Source organism: Centrocercus urophasianus, unplaced genomic scaffold (assembly GCF_019232065.1).
Source record: "Centrocercus urophasianus isolate 14NV4802_14NV808 unplaced genomic scaffold, USGS_Curo_1.0 seq_1366, whole genome shotgun sequence".
In the NCBI taxonomy this organism is placed as follows: domain Eukaryota; kingdom Metazoa; phylum Chordata; class Aves; order Galliformes; family Phasianidae; genus Centrocercus; species Centrocercus urophasianus.
The window spans coordinates 36,830-55,329 of record NW_024884549.1 but is presented as its reverse complement, the minus strand read 5'-3'; the positions used below and the strand labels follow the sequence as shown (position 1 = coordinate 55,329).

The window sequence follows — 18,500 nt, the reverse complement described above, 5'->3', positions numbered from 1 at the left end:
GCGTGCGGGGATGGGGGGGGGAGAAAGGAATGTCAGTGGCACGCGTGTGAATACAAAACCGATTTTATTGTTATTAAAAAAAAATAACACATTTGTTTAAAAAACAACAAACCCTCCATTCTCCAGAGGGAGGGAAGGAGCACCTCAGCACCCTGCAGCACTCGGCCCTTTCTCTGCTCGCCCCGGGCTCCTCTGAGAGCCCAGCAGTGCAGAGGCACAACCAGCGGAGCTGAAGCAGAGCCCTGTGTGCTGCAGAGCACCAGCCAAAGGATGGGATTAAGAAAAGATGTCGGGCAAATTGGGACCTGCCACACCCAAATTGCACCGGGCCAAACGGCCTGTATCACCCAAATGTTTGTCTTGTTGCTGCCTGTTCCCAGTTGGCCGTGCTGGGAGCAAACCCTACAGGCAGGAATTCTGCTGTCAGAGGGACTATTTTCACAAAGTACAAAAATAAAGAAAAAAAAAATAAAACCCCCAAACCGCTACCAAAGACCTGAGGATGATTTACACCAATCCCCATGCCAGCTATTTCAGATGTTTTGACCTAAGAACAGTTAGACTTCTATTACAGACCTCCACCATCAACAGCTACAAAGCCCTACGTCTCCAAACTCTGCCTGCCTAGGAGAGATTTCCCATCTGTGTCCAACAAAAGGACAACTGCCACGTGTAGACACACCACCACCGTACTTCTCCAGCACCACTGAGATCACTGTGCCCCACAAATGCTCCTTCTCACAGCGCTGCTGTAAGAGGGGATTAAATCTCTTTACAGGGAATGGAAAAAGAGGCACCGAGGTGATGTGGGTCCAGTAAGGCAATGGCACTCAATAAAACCCAGACCTTACAATTTCCAATCCTAAGCTTCATCTTGCACTCCTATTCAGGGACCACAACATTCCTGAATATACTTTGCACCTGAAAAGAAGCTCATGATCAGTTTTGGACAATAAGAAGCTTAATGACATTTCCAGATAAAATTAATAATGAGAAGAAAAAAAATAATAATTTGAGCAGCTTCTTCATAATTGTTGGCAAGCCCACCCAAAAGAGGATGGAGAGCTATATAAACTACGTCTTAATAACTACATATAGTTTACAGTTTCCAATAAACTACATGATTTTGAATTTCTTTTCTGTCTGGTATCACAGAAGTGAAGTCAGACAGAAGAGTGACTGTGCAAAGTATCCAAGGGTTGGAAACATCTCTGCCACAACCAGGCAGCATGCTCTGCACAGAGTGATCAACACCAGCATGGTCCCACAGCGAGGCACCAGGTTTAGAGCCCTGAGAACCATCAAGCCTGCTCCTCTTTCGGTCAGAATTCGTCCCGTAACCTTGGAGGGTGGTCCATGCCAAAAAATGAAGAGGGTTTTCCATGCACATCACGCTCTCTTTTTACAAATGCAGTAAATGAAGAGACACAGTTCCCAATGAAGTGATCAGATTGGCCAAGGATGTACAAGTCGATCTGAGCCACCTCTGGCTGCAAGCTTACAACTTTGATCTGTGGAGAAAAAGAAGGAATGTAAATGAATCTAAACATCTAAAAACCCAAATGTCTGTCTTCACATCACACTAGAAATGGGAATATACAACACAAAAAGAGTGGATTCTGCCCTAAGTTGCCCTATAATTCATCCATGAGTAGATAAAGGTCAAATCCTTTTTGAAAGATCACCTAGAGATAAATGCGGCTCATCACATCTTGCATTTCTCCCTTATAATCTACAGAATTAAAATGGAGCCCTGAAAGTATGAAGACAGGCTGAGGTCCTCAGAGAGGCGTTACTGGTGTTCGTTTCAGCACAAGATTCCAAATGCTTCAGGACACTTTGCCCTTCAGTCTCTGAAAGAAAAGCAGCCCACCCCAGTGTGCCAACCTCTGCCCAATCTTTCCACTCACTCACTAGGAAGTTTGACTCTTATTTCAACAACAGGTTACTTTGACACCTTAGATTATTAAACCTGATGTCCCTGGAGATCTATTACACAACTGTGCCTGCTGTCTGTGGGAGTAACATGTCAGAATCTGAGGACAGTTTTTACTGAAGCACTTTTGCTGGATCAAGTTTCTGGAAGACTTACCTTTCCTTGGAAGAACTGCTGTATTTCCTTTGTGTAGGGCTCAGAATCAGTAGCAATATAAACAGATTTGGCTTCTGTCTTTTTCACCCAGACCTTGAGAGCACGCTTGATCTCTTTGAGGTCTGGCAGGCACATGTCCATGGTAAGGGGCACAGCAGTGCTGCGGTCATAGCCCACACACTGAGGTGAAGCCATGAAGTGAGACCCAGCCGTCCCATCCTTTAACATGTTACAAGCATTTTTCTGTTGGAAGAAAAGAAAATATGTTAGAATGAAAACAGCACAATAAAACACCACTAAGTCCCTCACCACTGCCAGCAGCATTACAATCTGTCTGTAGGAGAAATCCCAGCAGCATTTCCAGCAATCAAACACTGTGAGCTGCTGAATGTAAATACAATCAGGCTTCAGAAGGGCAGTTCCTATTCCAAGTGTTTTTCTGCTGAATGTTAGTCACCCCCACCTACAGCAATTCCATGGGTTACAGCAACAAGCCTTACAGAGGAACCATACCCAATCTGAGCCGATCCTCAGGTGAATTCCTACGTAGGGCCTAACCAGCAGAGAATGAATGTAGGCTTCTCCTTTCTTCACCATTTCATCAGACCACACCATGTACTTATGGAGGGGTCGGTGCTCCTCTAAGACTGGAAACTGGGCTGGAGCTCCAGGTAAAGCAAGTACAGGGTGCTCAGATGGTGGAAACCTAAGGGGAAACAGACAGGAATACAGGAATATAGCAATTCTGCATGCATAATTAAGCACAGAGAGCACTGCAAGTGAGTTTGTGAAGGTCAGAATGGAAACTGAACACCCTGAGATATACAGTATCTTTTATACCAAACTTACACAAGATAAATCCAAATCATTTTGCTACAGGAACAGAACACTGACACAAAACTCCATTACCACCTTTTACCTCATACCTGGTAACAAATAACAAAAAGTGCTATTTGAAGATGAAAGGACAGCAATCTGAAACACGAAGCAACGAGTGGTAATTTAGCTTATGTCTTCCTCCCAGGCTAGAGCAATTATGTCACCCAAACATACTGATATGACTAAAGTCACTTATGACTCTGTAAACACAAAGCAAGCAGCAAAACAGTTCATGATCAGCACGGCTCAGAAATCCATCAGCCCAAAGGAGTTCCTATTTAATGGCCACAGGAAGAGCCTGCTCAATGAACAATTCATGAAAAAGGTATTGTTTTTATTATATTGCTACGTAATCACTTCAATCTCCTCCTCAAATTATGATGGCTCTACAGAGTGACTAGAAGAACCGTTTTCCCGAGCGATTCTAAAAGCCCACACTTCTCCAGCTTCATGCTACCTTTGGAGCCAATGGTCCCTGTATGCAGAACTGAAGGAGATCCCCTTGAAGAGTTCAGACTTATCAAAATCCACTTTGAACTGATCCCAGAACGGACCAAATGGGTTTCCATCCTGCAAAGGAGAGAGAAGCATTTGCTCAATACACGCAGGGCTGAAAGACAGATTTAACAAGATCCTGAGCTGAAAAGTCAAATTTTTCCTCTGTTACTGGAAGAATGCAGAGGGATATCGCAGCCTGTGTGCCCACAGCAGCTCCACGGGAAGAAAGTGAAACACTGAATAAAGTTAACGGAGAAGTAAGGCAAAGGAAATTGAAAAGTAAAAGAACACCACCGTTCACAAACTTGCTTTTAAAGAGACAGCTTTACAACTTATAGCTGAACAACTGTACGCTGCATATGGGAACAAGCAAGGACCAGAAAAGAAGCCTTTTTTGTTCTAAATTTGTTCTCCTTGCAGTCACAACCAACTCTGAAGCAACATAACTCACGCTTACAACCTTCATGAACCCCATACTTGCTGACAAAGAAAGGCAGGAAGGTGCAGCTAGGCACACAGTGGAAGGAATGCACAGAGTGAAAGGAATGCACACAGAGTGATTTGGGACCGACAGCTCCCAGGTTTGCAAATGAATGGCAAGCAGCAGGAGGCAACTGCTCCTTTTGGAAGGCCTGCGAGATCCAGGCAGGCTATGGGGGTGCAGGAGGACCTCACCTTCATGGGACAGGTGCTTTTATCAGCACTCCTCTGCGCCGCAGCCTCAAAGCAGTACGCCACTCTCCTGCCGGGAGGCCAGTGCTGCGGTGCCAGCTGCTCCATGAACTGCTCCAAGCTGAGCACGCGGTGGTACTGCATGAGGGGCTCCAGCTTGAAGTACTCCTCGTAGGGAACGTGCAGCTACAAGGCAGGGACAGCTTCACTCGGGGACCCGGGATCCCCCACCCAACCACGAGGCTCTCCCCGGCTCTGCCCGCCCCCCACTCCCCGTTCCTGGCTCACGTTGGTGTAGGGCGGGCGGTGGTGCCGGTACTCGATCCAGGGCGGCACGGCCAGGGTGCGGTTGAGGGCTCGGGCGAAGGCCAGGGCGCCCAGGAAATGCTCGGCCTGGTTCCCGAAGCGGCCTGCGGGAGGAAGGGAGAGCAGGCTTCAGCCTCCGCCGGGACCTCTGCACCGGGCCCAGCGGCGGAGAGAGGGCCTCACCCATGCAGGGGCAGTACAGCAGGTAGCCGGCTGCATCCCAGCCGCCCGCCGCCACCGTTACCGTCACAAGGAGGAGAGCGGCGCCGGCCAGCGGAACCATGGCGGCGGCGGCAGCAGAAGCAGCAGCGGCAGGATAGCACCCTGTCCCGGCATGCCCCGCGCGCTCCGGCACTGCCGCTCTAGCCGGAAGCGGCCGCCATCGGGGCGGAAGTGGGGCTCGTGACGTCACTCCCACAATGCCCCGCACAATGGGGCCGCCGCGGCCTGGGCCGGAGCCGCGCCTGGCGGGGCCCGGGGGAATGGGGTGAGTGCGGGCAGCGGAACCGGCCCGGGGGCGGCGTTGAGGCAGCCCCCTCCCCTCCGCGGCCGGGTTTCTCCTCAGAGCGAGGTGTGAGAGAGGGGCGTGAGGGGGCAGCTGGGGGACGTAGGCCCGGCCCTCCTCCCGCCCTCCCCTCAGCGCTGCGCCATGGAAACGGGGAGGGGGCGGCACGAGGGGCCTTCAGTAGGGCGGGAGATTCTCGGTGGGACCGGCGGTTCCGCTGTTTCCCTCTGCCGGCTGTAGGTGTTCGGTTCTTCGGAGCTATATGAGTGGAAGTAGAGATTTGGGGGATAAGTCGCCCCGGAGCCATTTTGCGTGCGGGGTTCCCCGCGGTTCGGAATCGGTTCGGCCTTTATGTTCCCTCTATGCGCTGTCAGTGGGGAGATCGGCGGGGGGGGATGAAAAGGTCCGCGGAGGGGTTTCAGGAGGGAAAAGCACCCGTGTGGCCAAAGGGGCTCTGAGTGGAGCTTCAGATATTACAGAGTCATAGAGCCGTTTGATTTGAAGGGGAGCCTTGTATACATGCGAGGGGAACGTCCAAGGTGCACCCGGGGTCAGGCAGAGAGGTGAGGCTGAGGTTGGAGTTGGAGTTCTACTTGCAAATCATGGAGCAACCAGAGTTGTTTACTGTGAGGAAATAAAGAGTTGGCATAGGGGATCCCAGTGCCGTGTGTGTTGGATGTGTGGTTGTAACCGCAGGGGCAGAGCAGCCCCGTGTGTGTGAGGAGGGAGAAAAGTGATTTTCACACCTGATTTAGTGTTGGCAAAGGCAGTACTGAAGGACTGCAACCAGGTCAACACTACTGAAGTGAGAACAGTGTTGGAAAATGACAGAAGATACAGAAGAGTCATACCAACAGTGTGAGGTCTAGCAGTAGCACTTTGCAATCGGAGCAGAACTCGATTAGGATCCTATAATGGGGCTGGGGGTAGCTGTGTTTCGGTATGAGGAGCAATGCTGCAGTGTTGTGGTCACTTTATTAGAGTGATTGTGGGGAAAGATGGAGCCCATGCTCCTGTGCCTGGCAGGTGCCAGTTCTGCCAGGAGCTGCACTGAGCTTCCATCAGAATTACAGCTCTCTGCTTTTTCCTGTCTTGCTGGTGCCTTCCACATGAACAAGTAGAAGCCTGAACAACTTAAATTAGCAAAGGAAACCTGAATGGGGCACTGATGCAGCTCAGGGAGGAAAAACTTAAAAATAAGTTACTTTTCATCGGAGTGAGTTCCTTCAGAGGCTCCATGCTGCATAGCTGGGCAAGCTCCATACAGAACCAGGTGGAGACCCAGAGCCCCATGGCCAACCCCACCAATTCCAGGAGAGTTGTGAACACAAGAGTGCAGCCTCTGTCTTCAGGGGGGAAAGGACTCCTGGCACAGCAAGACTCACCAGACACAAGGGTGGACAAACTCAAATTATACAGCAGCAATGCTCTCTAGAAAAGAGAAACTGCAGCTACACAATATGGGACTCGTCAGGCAGGGCCGTTGTCCTGGCTTCCTTACTTCTGCCAATCTGCTGCAGTGGGACTGACACAGCTCAGCTGGTGGTCAGTGAACCCATCCAGACTCCTCTTAGTTTTTCCTATTATTTTGTACAGGTCCCAGTTCTGTGGCACTGGAAGGCTGTCCAGGGGCAGAAGCTGTGCAGCAGTGCTAAATGACTGAACCACTCTTTGAGGTGTAACTACTGGAAAAAACTGTCAAAGCAAGGCAAAGGATTTTATGCCAGGGACTTTCTTAAATTTACACAAAGCTGACACATAGCAATGAAATATGCCTTGTGAACTGCCTGCTAGTGGGAGACCAGTCCTCAGGTGGATGTCTTTTTTTGAACTTGATGTTTACTGTGAAAACTTCTCAACCTCTGTATAACTGAAGCGTAGGAAAGATTCATCTGGTGATGGAAGTTTTCTGTACTACTCCTATCAGAGTTTTCAGGAGCTGCATAGGCTAGAAGTAATTTTATGGACTAGAGTGGGACTTTCTTAGCGTAGAGAGTTTCTTCAGTGCTGGTACGAATGCTATGGTCTGAAAGAAGAGAACAAGTGGAGGTGAAGTGTATCTGTGCTGTAGTGACTGTTTCTCTGGTGGCTACAGCATTAGAATCAATGTGAGTGCATTGGAAACATAGTTTGAATACGAAAAATGGATTGTACAGAGAGTTTTCTAGCCAAGCATGAGCTACGTTGTTAATCTTCAGAAGATCTGTGTCACTGTGCTTCTGCTGTTACTAATCAACCAACCAAGTTGCTATAGAGTTCACTGATAATGTGCAAGCTCCTCATGTTGTCCTGTTTTTCTTTCTTATTCTGCAGCTGTCAGAGTGTCCTATGACATGGCTTTAGAATTAGAAACAGGCTCAAATAGGTGGAGTCCTTTTGTCTTGCTAAAACCTCACTATTCTAAGGACAGGTTAATTAAATTTTACAGTTACCAATTTCAGAGATTATCGTATCTTAACTCGTGTGTGTTTGGGTTTCTGCTCAGCGAGCAATAGTTCATGTACCTTACTATTAAAGACAGCACTTCTCAAATTTTGTCTTCCTTCAGGTAGTTCTGAAACCAGCACAGATGGCTGAGCTTGTTCAGAGGGAAAGAAGTAAATACCTGGAGAAAATGACAGAGACTCTTGGAATGTGTGCGCAGCTCTGACACAGGAAATAGAAAGCATTTATCTTTTCCAGCACCCGTCCCGTACAGAGGTGAAATATTTGCAGTCTCAGACACCTATGAAGGAAGACCACTCTGAAACACAGGATTTGTGCATCTTGAAGGGTAGGAGCAGCTGTCGCGTCGCGCTGGCTTATATCAAAATGGCACCTCAGCAATGCCTGCCCTTTTTTTTATTGTGCTCTGCCTGCGTGGGTTCAGCCCGCACCAAGCTGAGCTCCGTTCTTAACAGACATTTCTAAACCTCGTGCTTAGTGACACATTGTCTTAAAGCCATCCCGTTTCCCGGTGCTTTCCACCCCCTGGGGACACTCAGGTGTTGTGATGGATTGTGTGGCTGCCGTTATTGTTGTGTCAGCTATTTATAACGTTCACTGGTGCACTTTCGTGGTGGGGGTTGGTGAGTTCCCTCACAGTTGCACATCCTGCCCACAACTGGCACTCATGCTGTTGTACAGGCAGGAAGTTCCTCCCTCTGAAGCAATCATGGAGTAAGAAAGAGCTTGAGGGGTTGATGCTATTTTAAGAAGAGTTTCTTAGGCAGCTAAATTCAGTGAAAGAGATCTTTTCTGAGGTTTCTATTCCAGCTAACTGCTTACTGGTAACTGCTGGTAGAACCTTACAGAAACGCGGCGCTCTACCGACAAGACAAACACTACTGAAGAACAGCAGAGAGGGTAATTCAGAGAGGGAAAACTTACCCTACGATAGAAAACAGAAAGCACAATGACTAATAGCACCCTCAGGAGAAGTCGCATTTTCTGTCTTCCTGAAAAAGGTGTGATGTTGCTGGCAGAAGCAAGTTTTCTTCCACAGCCTGGTTAACCTATGAGTGGTTGTGCAGATTGGTTTGCTAGGAGGTGGTCTTACTAGTGCAACAGGCTGGTGGGGTGAAAAACAATCCATACATACCTTAGTTCTTTGGGGAAGTTCTAGAAAGGAATGCCATGTGAGCAAAGGTCAAGAGGAAGGAAGAACAGACTACAAAGAACATAGAAAAAGAAGATGAGAAGAAATTCCACAAAAAGAGCCTGGGAAAGGTGGGGTACGTGGAGGCACAGGGAGACACCCACTTATTTCAGGACAATGCGTGCAGCAGGTAACACTGGTTGCAAAAACATCATTCAGAGAAGCTTAAGCTTTATTCAGGCAAGTGAGATAGGAGTTAAGGGAGAAAAGAGCCACATGGGTTCTGGAAATGTGAGTTTCCCGAGCCTGTGAACATGCAGCATGAGTGTCTACACGTGTGCTTGTTGAATCTCACCCGTGTTTTGTGCTCAGGTGGAAGATGCAGGGCCTTAACACCAATTCTTCTGTGATTCCAGATGATGACGTTTTGCTGTTAAAGCAGTTTGGTCACTGAGGGTTCCAACGGAAACTGCACCCAGACAGCATCAAGTGAGACATCTGCAGGCTCGAGTTCTGCTTGACATGGCCATGTTGTACTAGGCCTGCCATGACGGCATTTTTTCCCAGTGTTCCCAACTGGATTCAAGATGCAAAGCAGGAGGACGAGGAGACAGGCTGGAAATTAGTTCATAGGCCACGAGGTGAAGAGACTGAAAGTCAGGGAAAATGCCAATGTGAAATATCAGAGACCTCCTTCACCAATGTGGACAAGCTGAGAACTCACACGCTTTCTCATACTGAGCAGAGACCGTACAACTGCCCTCAGCTGCACTGTGGCAAAGCCTTTGCATCTAAGTACAAGCTGTATAGGTAGGTAACTGCTGAGTGCCTCTGCAGAACAGTGCTCCTCTACCAGAAGAGAGGGGAAAACCCCTCCATCGTGTTTTTTTGATTGAATTTCTGAGAAGGTGGAGGAGGGGGAATGCCCTTGTTACCTTGCAGAGCAGCTGAGTCCCAGACATTACCATACTTGGCATCTCTTTAAGCACCCTGCAGAGAACTTCAGATAATAGTTTATCCTGAGCTCAGTATGTTTTTCGTTTTACTAAGAAGGAAATTGAAGCAGAAATTGAAGTTCACAGATTAAAAAAACAAAATGAAAAGGAAAAATAGCGTTCACATTTGTTAAGCCCTACCTTTGTAACTTTAATCACAGAAATATTTCTGTGGCACTACTGCTCTAGCATGAAGTAGAGCTCACATTTATGCACTGAAATATTAGATAGAATAATTAGAGTTCCACTGGGAATTTAAGACTAGATGAACCACAGTGTCAGGCAGTATAGCATACCAAGATAAAATCAGTCCATATTAGCTGTCAGCAGACAGCAACAAAGTCTGATGCTTCCTGATGAAATGAAACTATCTCATCAGCAAACAAGTATTTCTTGTCATGAATTTTCATTGTCATTTCCCCCTTTGATAGCCTCAACTTAAAGAACAGGAACCAAGTAGGCAACTGAAGTGTTCATGTGCAGAGTTGATGCCTACTAGGGAGGACAGGTACTGCTGGGACAGCCTCATTAACCGGTGCATGAAATGCTGTGCTTCTGTGCCTGCTGCCCAGGCTGCCAGTTCTGCATCTGTTAGTGAAGTTAAAATTCCACCTGGGATTTTTATGGCATGAAGCATAGAACACGTGGAACGTTTTGGAAAAGTAGCACGCGTTCTCTGAGGGGTTGGACGCCAGTCTAAACTTTGGTGCTTTTCTCCCAAAAGGCATATGGCCACTCACTCTGCTCAGAAGCCTCATCAGTGCATGTACTGTGAGAAGATGTTTCACCGGAAAGATCACCTCCGCAACCACCTGCAGACCCACGATCCCAACAAGGAGGCCCTCCACTGTCCTGAGTGTGGCAAGAACTACAACACGAAGCTCGGCTTCAGGCGACACCTGGCCATGCACGCTGCCGCCAGCGGTGATCTCAGCTGCAAGGTGTGCCTGCAGACGTTTGAAAGCACCCAAGTCCTGCTGGAGCACCTCAAAGCTCATTCCAGACGAGCTTCTGGTGGAGCTAAGGAAAAGAAGCATCCGTGTGACCACTGCGACAGACGCTTCTACACCCGGAAAGACGTGCGGAGACACTTGGTAGTGCACACAGGGCGGAAGGACTTCCTGTGCCAGTACTGCGCTCAGAGGTTTGGGCGGAAGGATCATCTGACCAGGCACATGAAGAAAAGCCACTCCCAGGAACTGCTGAAGATTAAGACAGAGCCAGTCGACATGCTGGGTCTTCTAAGCTGCAGCTCATCCGTAGCGGTAAAAGAAGAGCTGAGTCCCGTCCTGTGTATGGCATCCAGAGACATGATAGGTGGTAAGAGCTTCCCTGGCATGTTGCCTGTGAGCATGTACAGTACGCATCTCCAAACCATGCCAAGCTCAGGGATGCCCCATTCTTTGGTTCCCAATTCTCTTCCAATGGGAATGAGCTATCCTCTGGAGTCGTCTTCTCCTATCTCTTCCCCACCGCAACCTCCTCCAAAGTATCAGCTTGGATCTACCTCATATTTGCCTGAGAAACTACCCAAAGTAGAGGTGGACAGCTTTTTGTCAGACTTCCCTGGCAGCCTGTCTCTCTCATCTGGTGAGCCTCAGTCCTCTTCGCCTCAGCCACCCGCTCTGGATGAGGCTTTGCTTTCCAAGAGCCCTGCTAATCTTTCAGAGGCTCTCTGTGCTGCTAACATGGACTTTTCTCATCTTCTTGGCTTCCTCCCCTTAAATCTTCCTCCTTGCAATCCACCTGTATCTTCAGGGGGATTAGTCATGGGCTACTCACAGGGGGAGACACAGCCACTGCTTTCCACTTTGCAACATCAACCTCAAGAATCTCCTGGAACTGGGGCCTCGCTGAACTTTGGGCCCCTTCACTCGCTGCCCCCCGTCTTCACCTCAAGCTTGAGCACAACCACGCTGCCACGTTTCCACCAGGCATTCCAATAAGCTGAACATAGCACTGGAGAACAGATCTTTCAGTCACCCTTCTGTGGAGAGCCTTAAAAACGCACAACTCTTACTTCCCTTTGGGGTCTGAAAGCTTTGCAAAGCTGATTCAGACAGGAGGTTTCTGGTCTCTGGCAGGAGCACTTGTAAGACTTGAACAGCAGAAATTCTCATGCCAGTCTCAGTCCTGTACAGCGAAAAGTTTTCATCTAATAGACTGGATATATTTTATCTAATTTTTAAATCTGTGAATCAGGAGCCACACGTAGCACTGACCTTCCCTGAGATCCTGGAGCTATGTTCCTCTTTGGGAGGGGACTGTCCCTGAGAAGGAGTTGAGACTCTTTCATCTCGGGCTAAACGTTTGAAGAGTCCAGCTTCCATTTCAAGTTATCACACTGCTATTCTGGCAAAGCAGCTAATACCTTCAATGGAGAAGGAGAAGTCAAGATACCCACGCTGTATGAAGCCAACGGGGAAGAAGCTGTCCTTCCCCACTACCTCTCCCCCAACACAGCTTACTCCGTCGAATACAGATGACTCCACATCAGTGTTAAACAAAGGACCGTTTACATGCAGAGTTCAGACATCACCTCGTTCTTCTTTGCGGAGCCTTTAGGTTAAACTCAATACAGTGAACATTGTTTACACAACGCAGTTCTGTTTCCACCGTTACAAAAATAGGAGGCACCAGAACACACTGGCCTTATATCTGGTGTAGCTAGAACACTGTTTACACGACGAAGTCAGGTTGCACTGATTTCTCTTCACGTATCACATTTTTCCCCCATGGGGAAATACATTGCTTTCTGGATCACTTCAGCCTCTGCCACTGGAGGCAGCAGCTTCCTGCGTATTTTCTCTGACTATCCACGCGTCAAGGGGATGGAGCAGCTTGCAGAACTAAGCTTATGTTTGTGGTGTATGTATAGAGCCCTTTTAAATATCTCCTACAGGCAAACAGATCATACGTCTGTTTTGGAAACCAAAGCATGAGAAAAGGCTGGGCTAGGAGGTGGGGGCCCACAGCTCCAAGTCTCGTCCTACCAGGCAGGGAGGAGAGCAAGCTTCAAGCCCCTAGGTTTGCTTTGTTTTATGAACCACAACCATTCAGCGAGGTCAGTACCTTCTGGCTTACCCATGAAGCGGTCTCAAGAGGTGCATGCTTATTTTTTTTTTTAACCTGTCCTAGGGTGAAGACATCCAGGAACTGGGAGGAAAATTTGGTCCCAGCTTCATTTACACTTGTCACTGTATTTGAAGCATTTTTCCCAACACTAAGTTCTAACAAATGCTGAGGGTTCAGGCCTGCAGTCACTCTTTCACTTAGAATTTGGTCCCCCTGGCCTTTTTGTTCTCTGCTTAAGCCTTGCCTCCAGAAATCCAATCCTGCTTCCCCTGCTTCCAGTCCTACCTCCCAAATCCTTCCCTACCTACTGTGCAGCCAAGCAGCAGCCAGCTGCTGGGTGTCATTTAGCATTTGTATGGTCCCTGCTCTCACATTCCTGAGCGTTCTCGCTGAACCTTAGAACCCGTTTCTGGTTATAGACACACAGATCTTCATACCTCAGCATGCAGGAACTGCCATAGGCCAATATCAGCCAGGAAATCTGTCAGTATGATTCCCTGTAAATCTAGGAAATGCAAAATCTACCTCTACTCTGTTAACTCTTTCAGTGAAGCCACATACTGTCCTTGCTCACCTCCCCAGAGCACCCATTTCAGTCAATGTTACCTTCTGCTGAGCCACCGATCCCACAGTGTGCCTGTGCTTATGGGCTTGTCCCCTTCCATTGTAGTGAAGAATTTTGTTTTTAACTTAGTTTAGTGATTCTTCCCAGAATGACTTTGTAGTGATCCACTGATTCTCCAAAACATAGATCAGTTGTTTTAGATTAGCCAGCAGTGCTGCAAATAATACTTCTGTATCAAAATGTAATATAAGATTTATTTACCTCGGCAATGTCCTGTGGCAATGATTCCCCTGGGTTAAATGCAGTACTTCCCTTTCTCCACTGTAAATTGTTGCCTTTCCAAGTTCAACGAGTGCCTTCTTGTTCTCTATCATAGAAAAGGTAAATAGGGCATCGCAGCAGTCTTCTGTTTACCATCACTAAATACCTCAGTCTCATCTGCTGTTGCTTTTCTCCTTGCAAATTAAAGAGTTTCACAGCGTTACCAGTGATATGCAAGCCTTAACCCTGTCTTCAGTTTTAAGAGAATAAATGGGTCAGAATGGATCACTTACAGCAAGGAGTGTCAGATTTATGCAATGCCATTGCACACCTTCTTCTTTCCTTTCTGGCCTTCTTGCTTTCTGCCTGCATTGTACTCCAAACAGACGTCAGCACTGGAATTCCTTTAGCAGCGGTAGCAGAGCTTAGAGCCAGGCATCTTCCTCCTACCAGTAGTCTGTCAAAGAATAAATGGAATTCGTTTCACTATTAGTTGCACGTGTGGTTTGCTTTCCACAGCTCCTCCAGTGGACCTGCAATAACATGTGTGAGTTAAATCAAACCTGACAGCAGCAAAGGGAGCACTCTTGCAGACAGCACGCTCAGGCTGATAGCAAGTGTTTGCACTGGAAGCTGGATTCAGTTTCTGCTCCACAACAGAGCCTAGCGCTTGCAAGGAATTTGTCAGCTGGTCTGAAATAACAGGCTGCTTCCATTTGGAATGCTAAGCACACAAACATTATTTCCTGAAGTGAATCAGTGGGCAACTTTTAGCTGATTTCTAAGAAAACAACGTTGAGCTTCTAAGATACGCCGCTTCAGAGTCTGAATTCACTGGGAAGTGTCCACTGAGGTACCAGAAAAATCAGCAGACATCACCTCAGGCAAACTGGTGCTGTTTGTAGATAGAATGCAATGTTGGGTGCTGCAGCACAGCCTGCAGAATTGTTCTGTGTATGCACAGGATATTCGTGCGTGAGGGGACAGCATTCATTGTGCTGCCAGGGCTGGATGTCACTGCAAGTCAGCCAGGCAGATGGAGCCATCCTGGGAGGGACAAAATACTTCAATGGAAGAGTTTTTGAAGCAGGAATTTCAAAGAGGCTAAATGAATGCAGGAGACAGCAAGCTCGGCTGGGTTTTACACACTGAGGTGTGACAGCAAAGCTCTTTATTGCAGGCACATCTGTGCCAGAAAGATGTCATCAGATTGAGCCCAAGGGAAGCAACTACAGCAAATAATTGGGCAGGAGGGTTTAGAAATGCTTAGAAGTGTGGTTAACTTGAAGGTTCAGGACTGTGCAGATAGCCAATGTATAGAGCACGAGTCCAGGAAAGGACAGGACACAACCTAAACAGCAACTGTAGATCAGAATCTCCCTAAATTATCAAAAAGATGAGGATGTAACATCCCACTGAAACAAGGATGCCCTTTGCTCACGCCAGGTGAGCCCCATCCACAGCAGCACAGGATTAACTCACCTGGCCTGTCCTTCCCAGGTTCACATTTCTGGAGCTGTGTGAGAATCCAAAGAGCTTTTCCCCATGGCATTACAGCTTGCTCAAGACCTGTTTGTATGAAGGAACAACACCTTAACTTGCATTTGTTTCCAGTGAGTTTCACTTGACAGAACACCCAGCTATGGCACTTTGACAGATCCCGCTCAGCTGGCTCACATTAGTGCCTGCTCTTTAGCCCTGGTGTTGAAAATGTCACTTCAATGGGAATCCCTCTTTCCCCTCTGGCAGATTGATGATCTCAGTCCTTTTGTTGGGAGTTCAGCTCTTTGTTCTTTAATTCCTTCCTTGCTGACAAGTGAACAGCAGCTGCTTGGGAGATTTCCTGCAGTTCACTGAAAAAAATAATCCTGGTTTCCTTTCTGTGACTTTGCTTTGCCTTTGCTGTCTGGAAAGAATGATCCCACAGAGGCATTTTCTACTTCTTGCAGTTCAGATTCTTAAGAAGCAATCTTCAAAGACACTCTCCCCATCACCGCCACCTTCTTGCTTCTCTCTAATCAGTTACTCAGGCTCCCTCGATTCTCCCTTGGGTGCCTATTTCTCAGTTAATTACTTGAGCCCAGTCAGATGCTCTGCTGCTACAAAAGGCGAAGTGCACGAACCAAGGCAGGACGGCTCAAACAGAACCACTCCATTAAAACTCTTTGAGCTTCCATCATCTTCATCCAGGACGTGCTGCTTTCTGTCACACTCGGCTCGTCTCTGCACTGCTCCTCACCTGCCACGCGCTCACCTCACACCAGTGGATGAGCAGGCTGCTTTAGGAGCCCTTCCACATACCTCAGGCATTCCGTACCTGCAGCTAGGAAGTCTTCTCCCACAGCATTTCCCAGCAGACTCTGCCATCCCCATGCTGAGCACTCACCAAATGCTTCGGAAGCATCTTAAGCAGAATTCTTCTTGGGTCTGATTTTCTGATGTCCAAAACAGATCATATTCTGCACATCCACACCCGAGGTTTAGCTTTGCTTTCCTATTGAAAGCACAGTTTGCTTCTTACGCGCACAGGTAGTTTGCATGCTCTGCACTGTGTGCTCATGGCTGAAGCTGGGTCTTCCCCAGTCCTTCCACTGGTGCCCAAATTCAGCACACGCACCCAGTGACACGGAGGTACCTTCTGTGTACTGGGAGGTCACTGTGACAAGGCACTGCAAAAGGAAGCTGTGTGGAATTTGGACTATTAGTAACATCAGCTCTTCATTTTCAGTTAGGGAAACGATCCTCAAACATCTTGTTAACACGCACCTCACTTTAACTGTTACCTTCCCCTTCATCCTCACCATCTGCTTCACATATTGTATCATTCTTTGAAACTACTATGCAAGTAGACAACCAGGTCTGATGGTGAATGTACTGAGACAGCAAAGAGAAAGCTGTGCAAAGCCTATGGGACAGGGAGAGCTCAGTGCAGGCCCAGGTCAGCAGGCCCACAGCCCATTCCTGGGTGTCCCCAGCACCCTCTGCTCCAGGCTGGTGCACAACGCAGTACTGGTGGAAGCCAGTCCTGAGCTCACACCTCCTCCTTGCCCTATTGAGTGCCTAAGCCTTGGCTTTTTTTTCGTGCTAGGGGCCCCTAATATCTAGCAAATATTTTTAGAAAGTTTGTTTTGTAATATTTGTACTGGTATTTTACTTGAATGAGAATATTGAACAAGGAAAAAAAAAACAAAAGTAGAGATCTCTGCCCTTGAGGTGGTCGCAGAGGAAACCTGTGGAAGCTGTGAAGATCCCCACTGGGAAGCCATCATGCTTCAACACTGCTGCAGAGCCACAGGGAGAATCCCAGCACTGCTGAGGATTGCCATGGGTGGGATTGCCCACAGCCCAACTTCTGCTCATCAGAGGCTCCTCAGATCGAGGGCAGAGCATGATGCAGAGCTCACCAATGTCTCAGTTGGAGGGAAGAGCCTGGGATTCCTGCTTCTGGCAGCCAAAGGCAGGACACACCATCAGCCACCGTGCTGCAGTTCCTGTTCTCCGGTGCTGCACAGCTCTCCCTCCCCCCTGCTGTCCAAGGCAGAAGCTTCCCATGGGTACAGCCTGATGTTTTTCTATAAAGAAACTTTCTAGCACTTTTGTACACAGCAAATAACCTCTTTTTAATGGAGTATTTTGAGGGGCTATAAACAAGGTTTTTTAATTGTAAAAAAAAAAAAAAAAATGAAGTGCCATTAGGAGATGTACAGGTCACAATTAAAATCAGTGCTTTCATTGTTTTGCAAAATGAAGTTCAAATTGAAAGCTTTTTTTTTTTTTTTTAATAAGGAAGTTGTTTATTAAAAGCATTTGAATCATGCACTGTGGGTACTGTTGTGGAGGGGAACGGGGCTTGGGTTGGCCTGGTGTTAAGGCAAGTCAGAGATGCAGTTTCCTACACAAATGCCCAGACCTTTCTTTCAATCACAGAATGAGACCCAAGGAAGGACACAGCACCCTGCCTGGGCAGCCAGTGCCATTCTTTTGCACTAAGGAGAAAACCAGTTGTTAGATAGCATTGATCCCTTGGTTCCACAAATGCCAGCCCACACAGAAGCACTGCAAAGCATCCAGACACGCTCAGCTCCTCAGGATGGCGCTGAACCAGAACCAAACTCGCAGCTCAAGCAGGGAGCAGCCGTTAGCAGCCGTTAGCAGGAGCTGCGGCAGCGCTTTGCCAAAGGGGAGCAGGGTGCTGCCCTCTCAGGGATCTCTTTTCAGGATAAGGTGTAAAAGCCAAGTCATTTTCAGTGCCCAGGTACTTTCCTGGGTCTGATCTCGTTCTCATCCCTATCTCAGATGGGTGAGACGTGCCCATCCCCCCTCAGCACTCTCCTCCCTCGCTAACACTGAGCACAGTGGAGATAGCTGGCACTTCTGCACTCTGCTCAGAACCAAGATTAGCAAGCTCTGCACAGACTGTCCTGGTGGTGGAGCTGAAGCCTTCCTTTGCCCTTTAAGAGAATTGACTACGCCAATGACTTTTTGAGTTTTGATCTTAAAAATGCAATATTTCCCACGCTGATCTTGGCTGCTGATCAGCATCAGACATTCAGCAGCCACCGGTGCCGGCAACCCCACAACCCACAACGATCTCACTGCCACCTCTGAAGGAAACTTGTTGCTCTTTTCTCTCAGCAAAAACAGGCAAAAGTAAAGACATCGAGCTGAAAGCCAACGGTGAAGCTCACCATCCAGCAGCACCCACACACCTACACAACACGAGCAGAGGGGATGGCAGCTCCCTGCCTGCTGCCCTGCAGCCCCACGGTGCCTCTGCAGGCACAGTGCTCTCAGCATCAGCTGCACGAGTCGCACAAACACGAGTGAATGGAGCTGCAAACCATCTGACAGCACAGCACACGGCAGCAGAACTGCAAGGAATAAATCAGAGTACCTTGGCTGGTGGCAGCTTCACGGCAACGTCGTGCAGGACATGCGGCGCTGGGAGGAACCTTGCTGCTCCATCAGGTTCTCCTGGAGAAAAATATGATGGAAGAAACCAGTACCCCAAGCTCTGCTTCTGATGAAAGCATGCAGACTACAGGGGTGTCTGAACAGGCAGAGCATAATGGGAA

At 48.1% G+C, this 18,500-nt stretch overlaps 2 protein-coding genes across 3 annotated transcripts; one reads left to right on the top strand and one right to left on the bottom strand.

Moving 5' to 3' along the window:
• Window positions 1-92: 92 nt before the first annotated feature.
• POFUT1 (protein O-fucosyltransferase 1) lies at window positions 93-4,749 on the bottom strand. The gene is made up of 7 exons (XM_042813063.1): window positions 4,631-4,749; window positions 4,430-4,551; window positions 4,145-4,327; window positions 3,429-3,541; window positions 2,606-2,798; window positions 2,093-2,335; window positions 93-1,511 (listed from the first exon to the last, which is right to left on the bottom strand). Exons 1-7 carry the CDS (start codon window positions 4,728-4,730, stop codon window positions 1,323-1,325), a joined length of 1,143 nt encoding a protein of 380 aa, XP_042668997.1. The 5' UTR covers window positions 4,731-4,749; the 3' UTR covers window positions 93-1,322.
• A 132-nt stretch (window positions 4,750-4,881) lies between these two features.
• On the top strand, window positions 4,882-17,196 carry PLAGL2 (PLAG1 like zinc finger 2). 2 transcript variants are annotated; one of them, XM_042813068.1, is made up of 5 exons: window positions 4,901-4,934; window positions 6,549-6,764; window positions 7,501-7,725; window positions 8,946-9,339; window positions 10,249-17,196. In XM_042813068.1, exons 4-5 carry the CDS (start codon window positions 9,077-9,079, stop codon window positions 11,468-11,470), a joined length of 1,485 nt encoding a protein of 494 aa, XP_042669002.1. In that variant the 5' UTR covers window positions 4,901-4,934; window positions 6,549-6,764; window positions 7,501-7,725; window positions 8,946-9,076; the 3' UTR covers window positions 11,471-17,196. The 2 variants fall into 2 exon arrangements, with proteins under 2 accessions (XP_042669001.1, XP_042669002.1); XM_042813067.1 differs by lacking the exon at window positions 6,549-6,764 and having other exon boundaries at window positions 4,882-4,934.
• The last annotated feature ends 1,304 nt before the right edge of the window (window positions 17,197-18,500 follow it).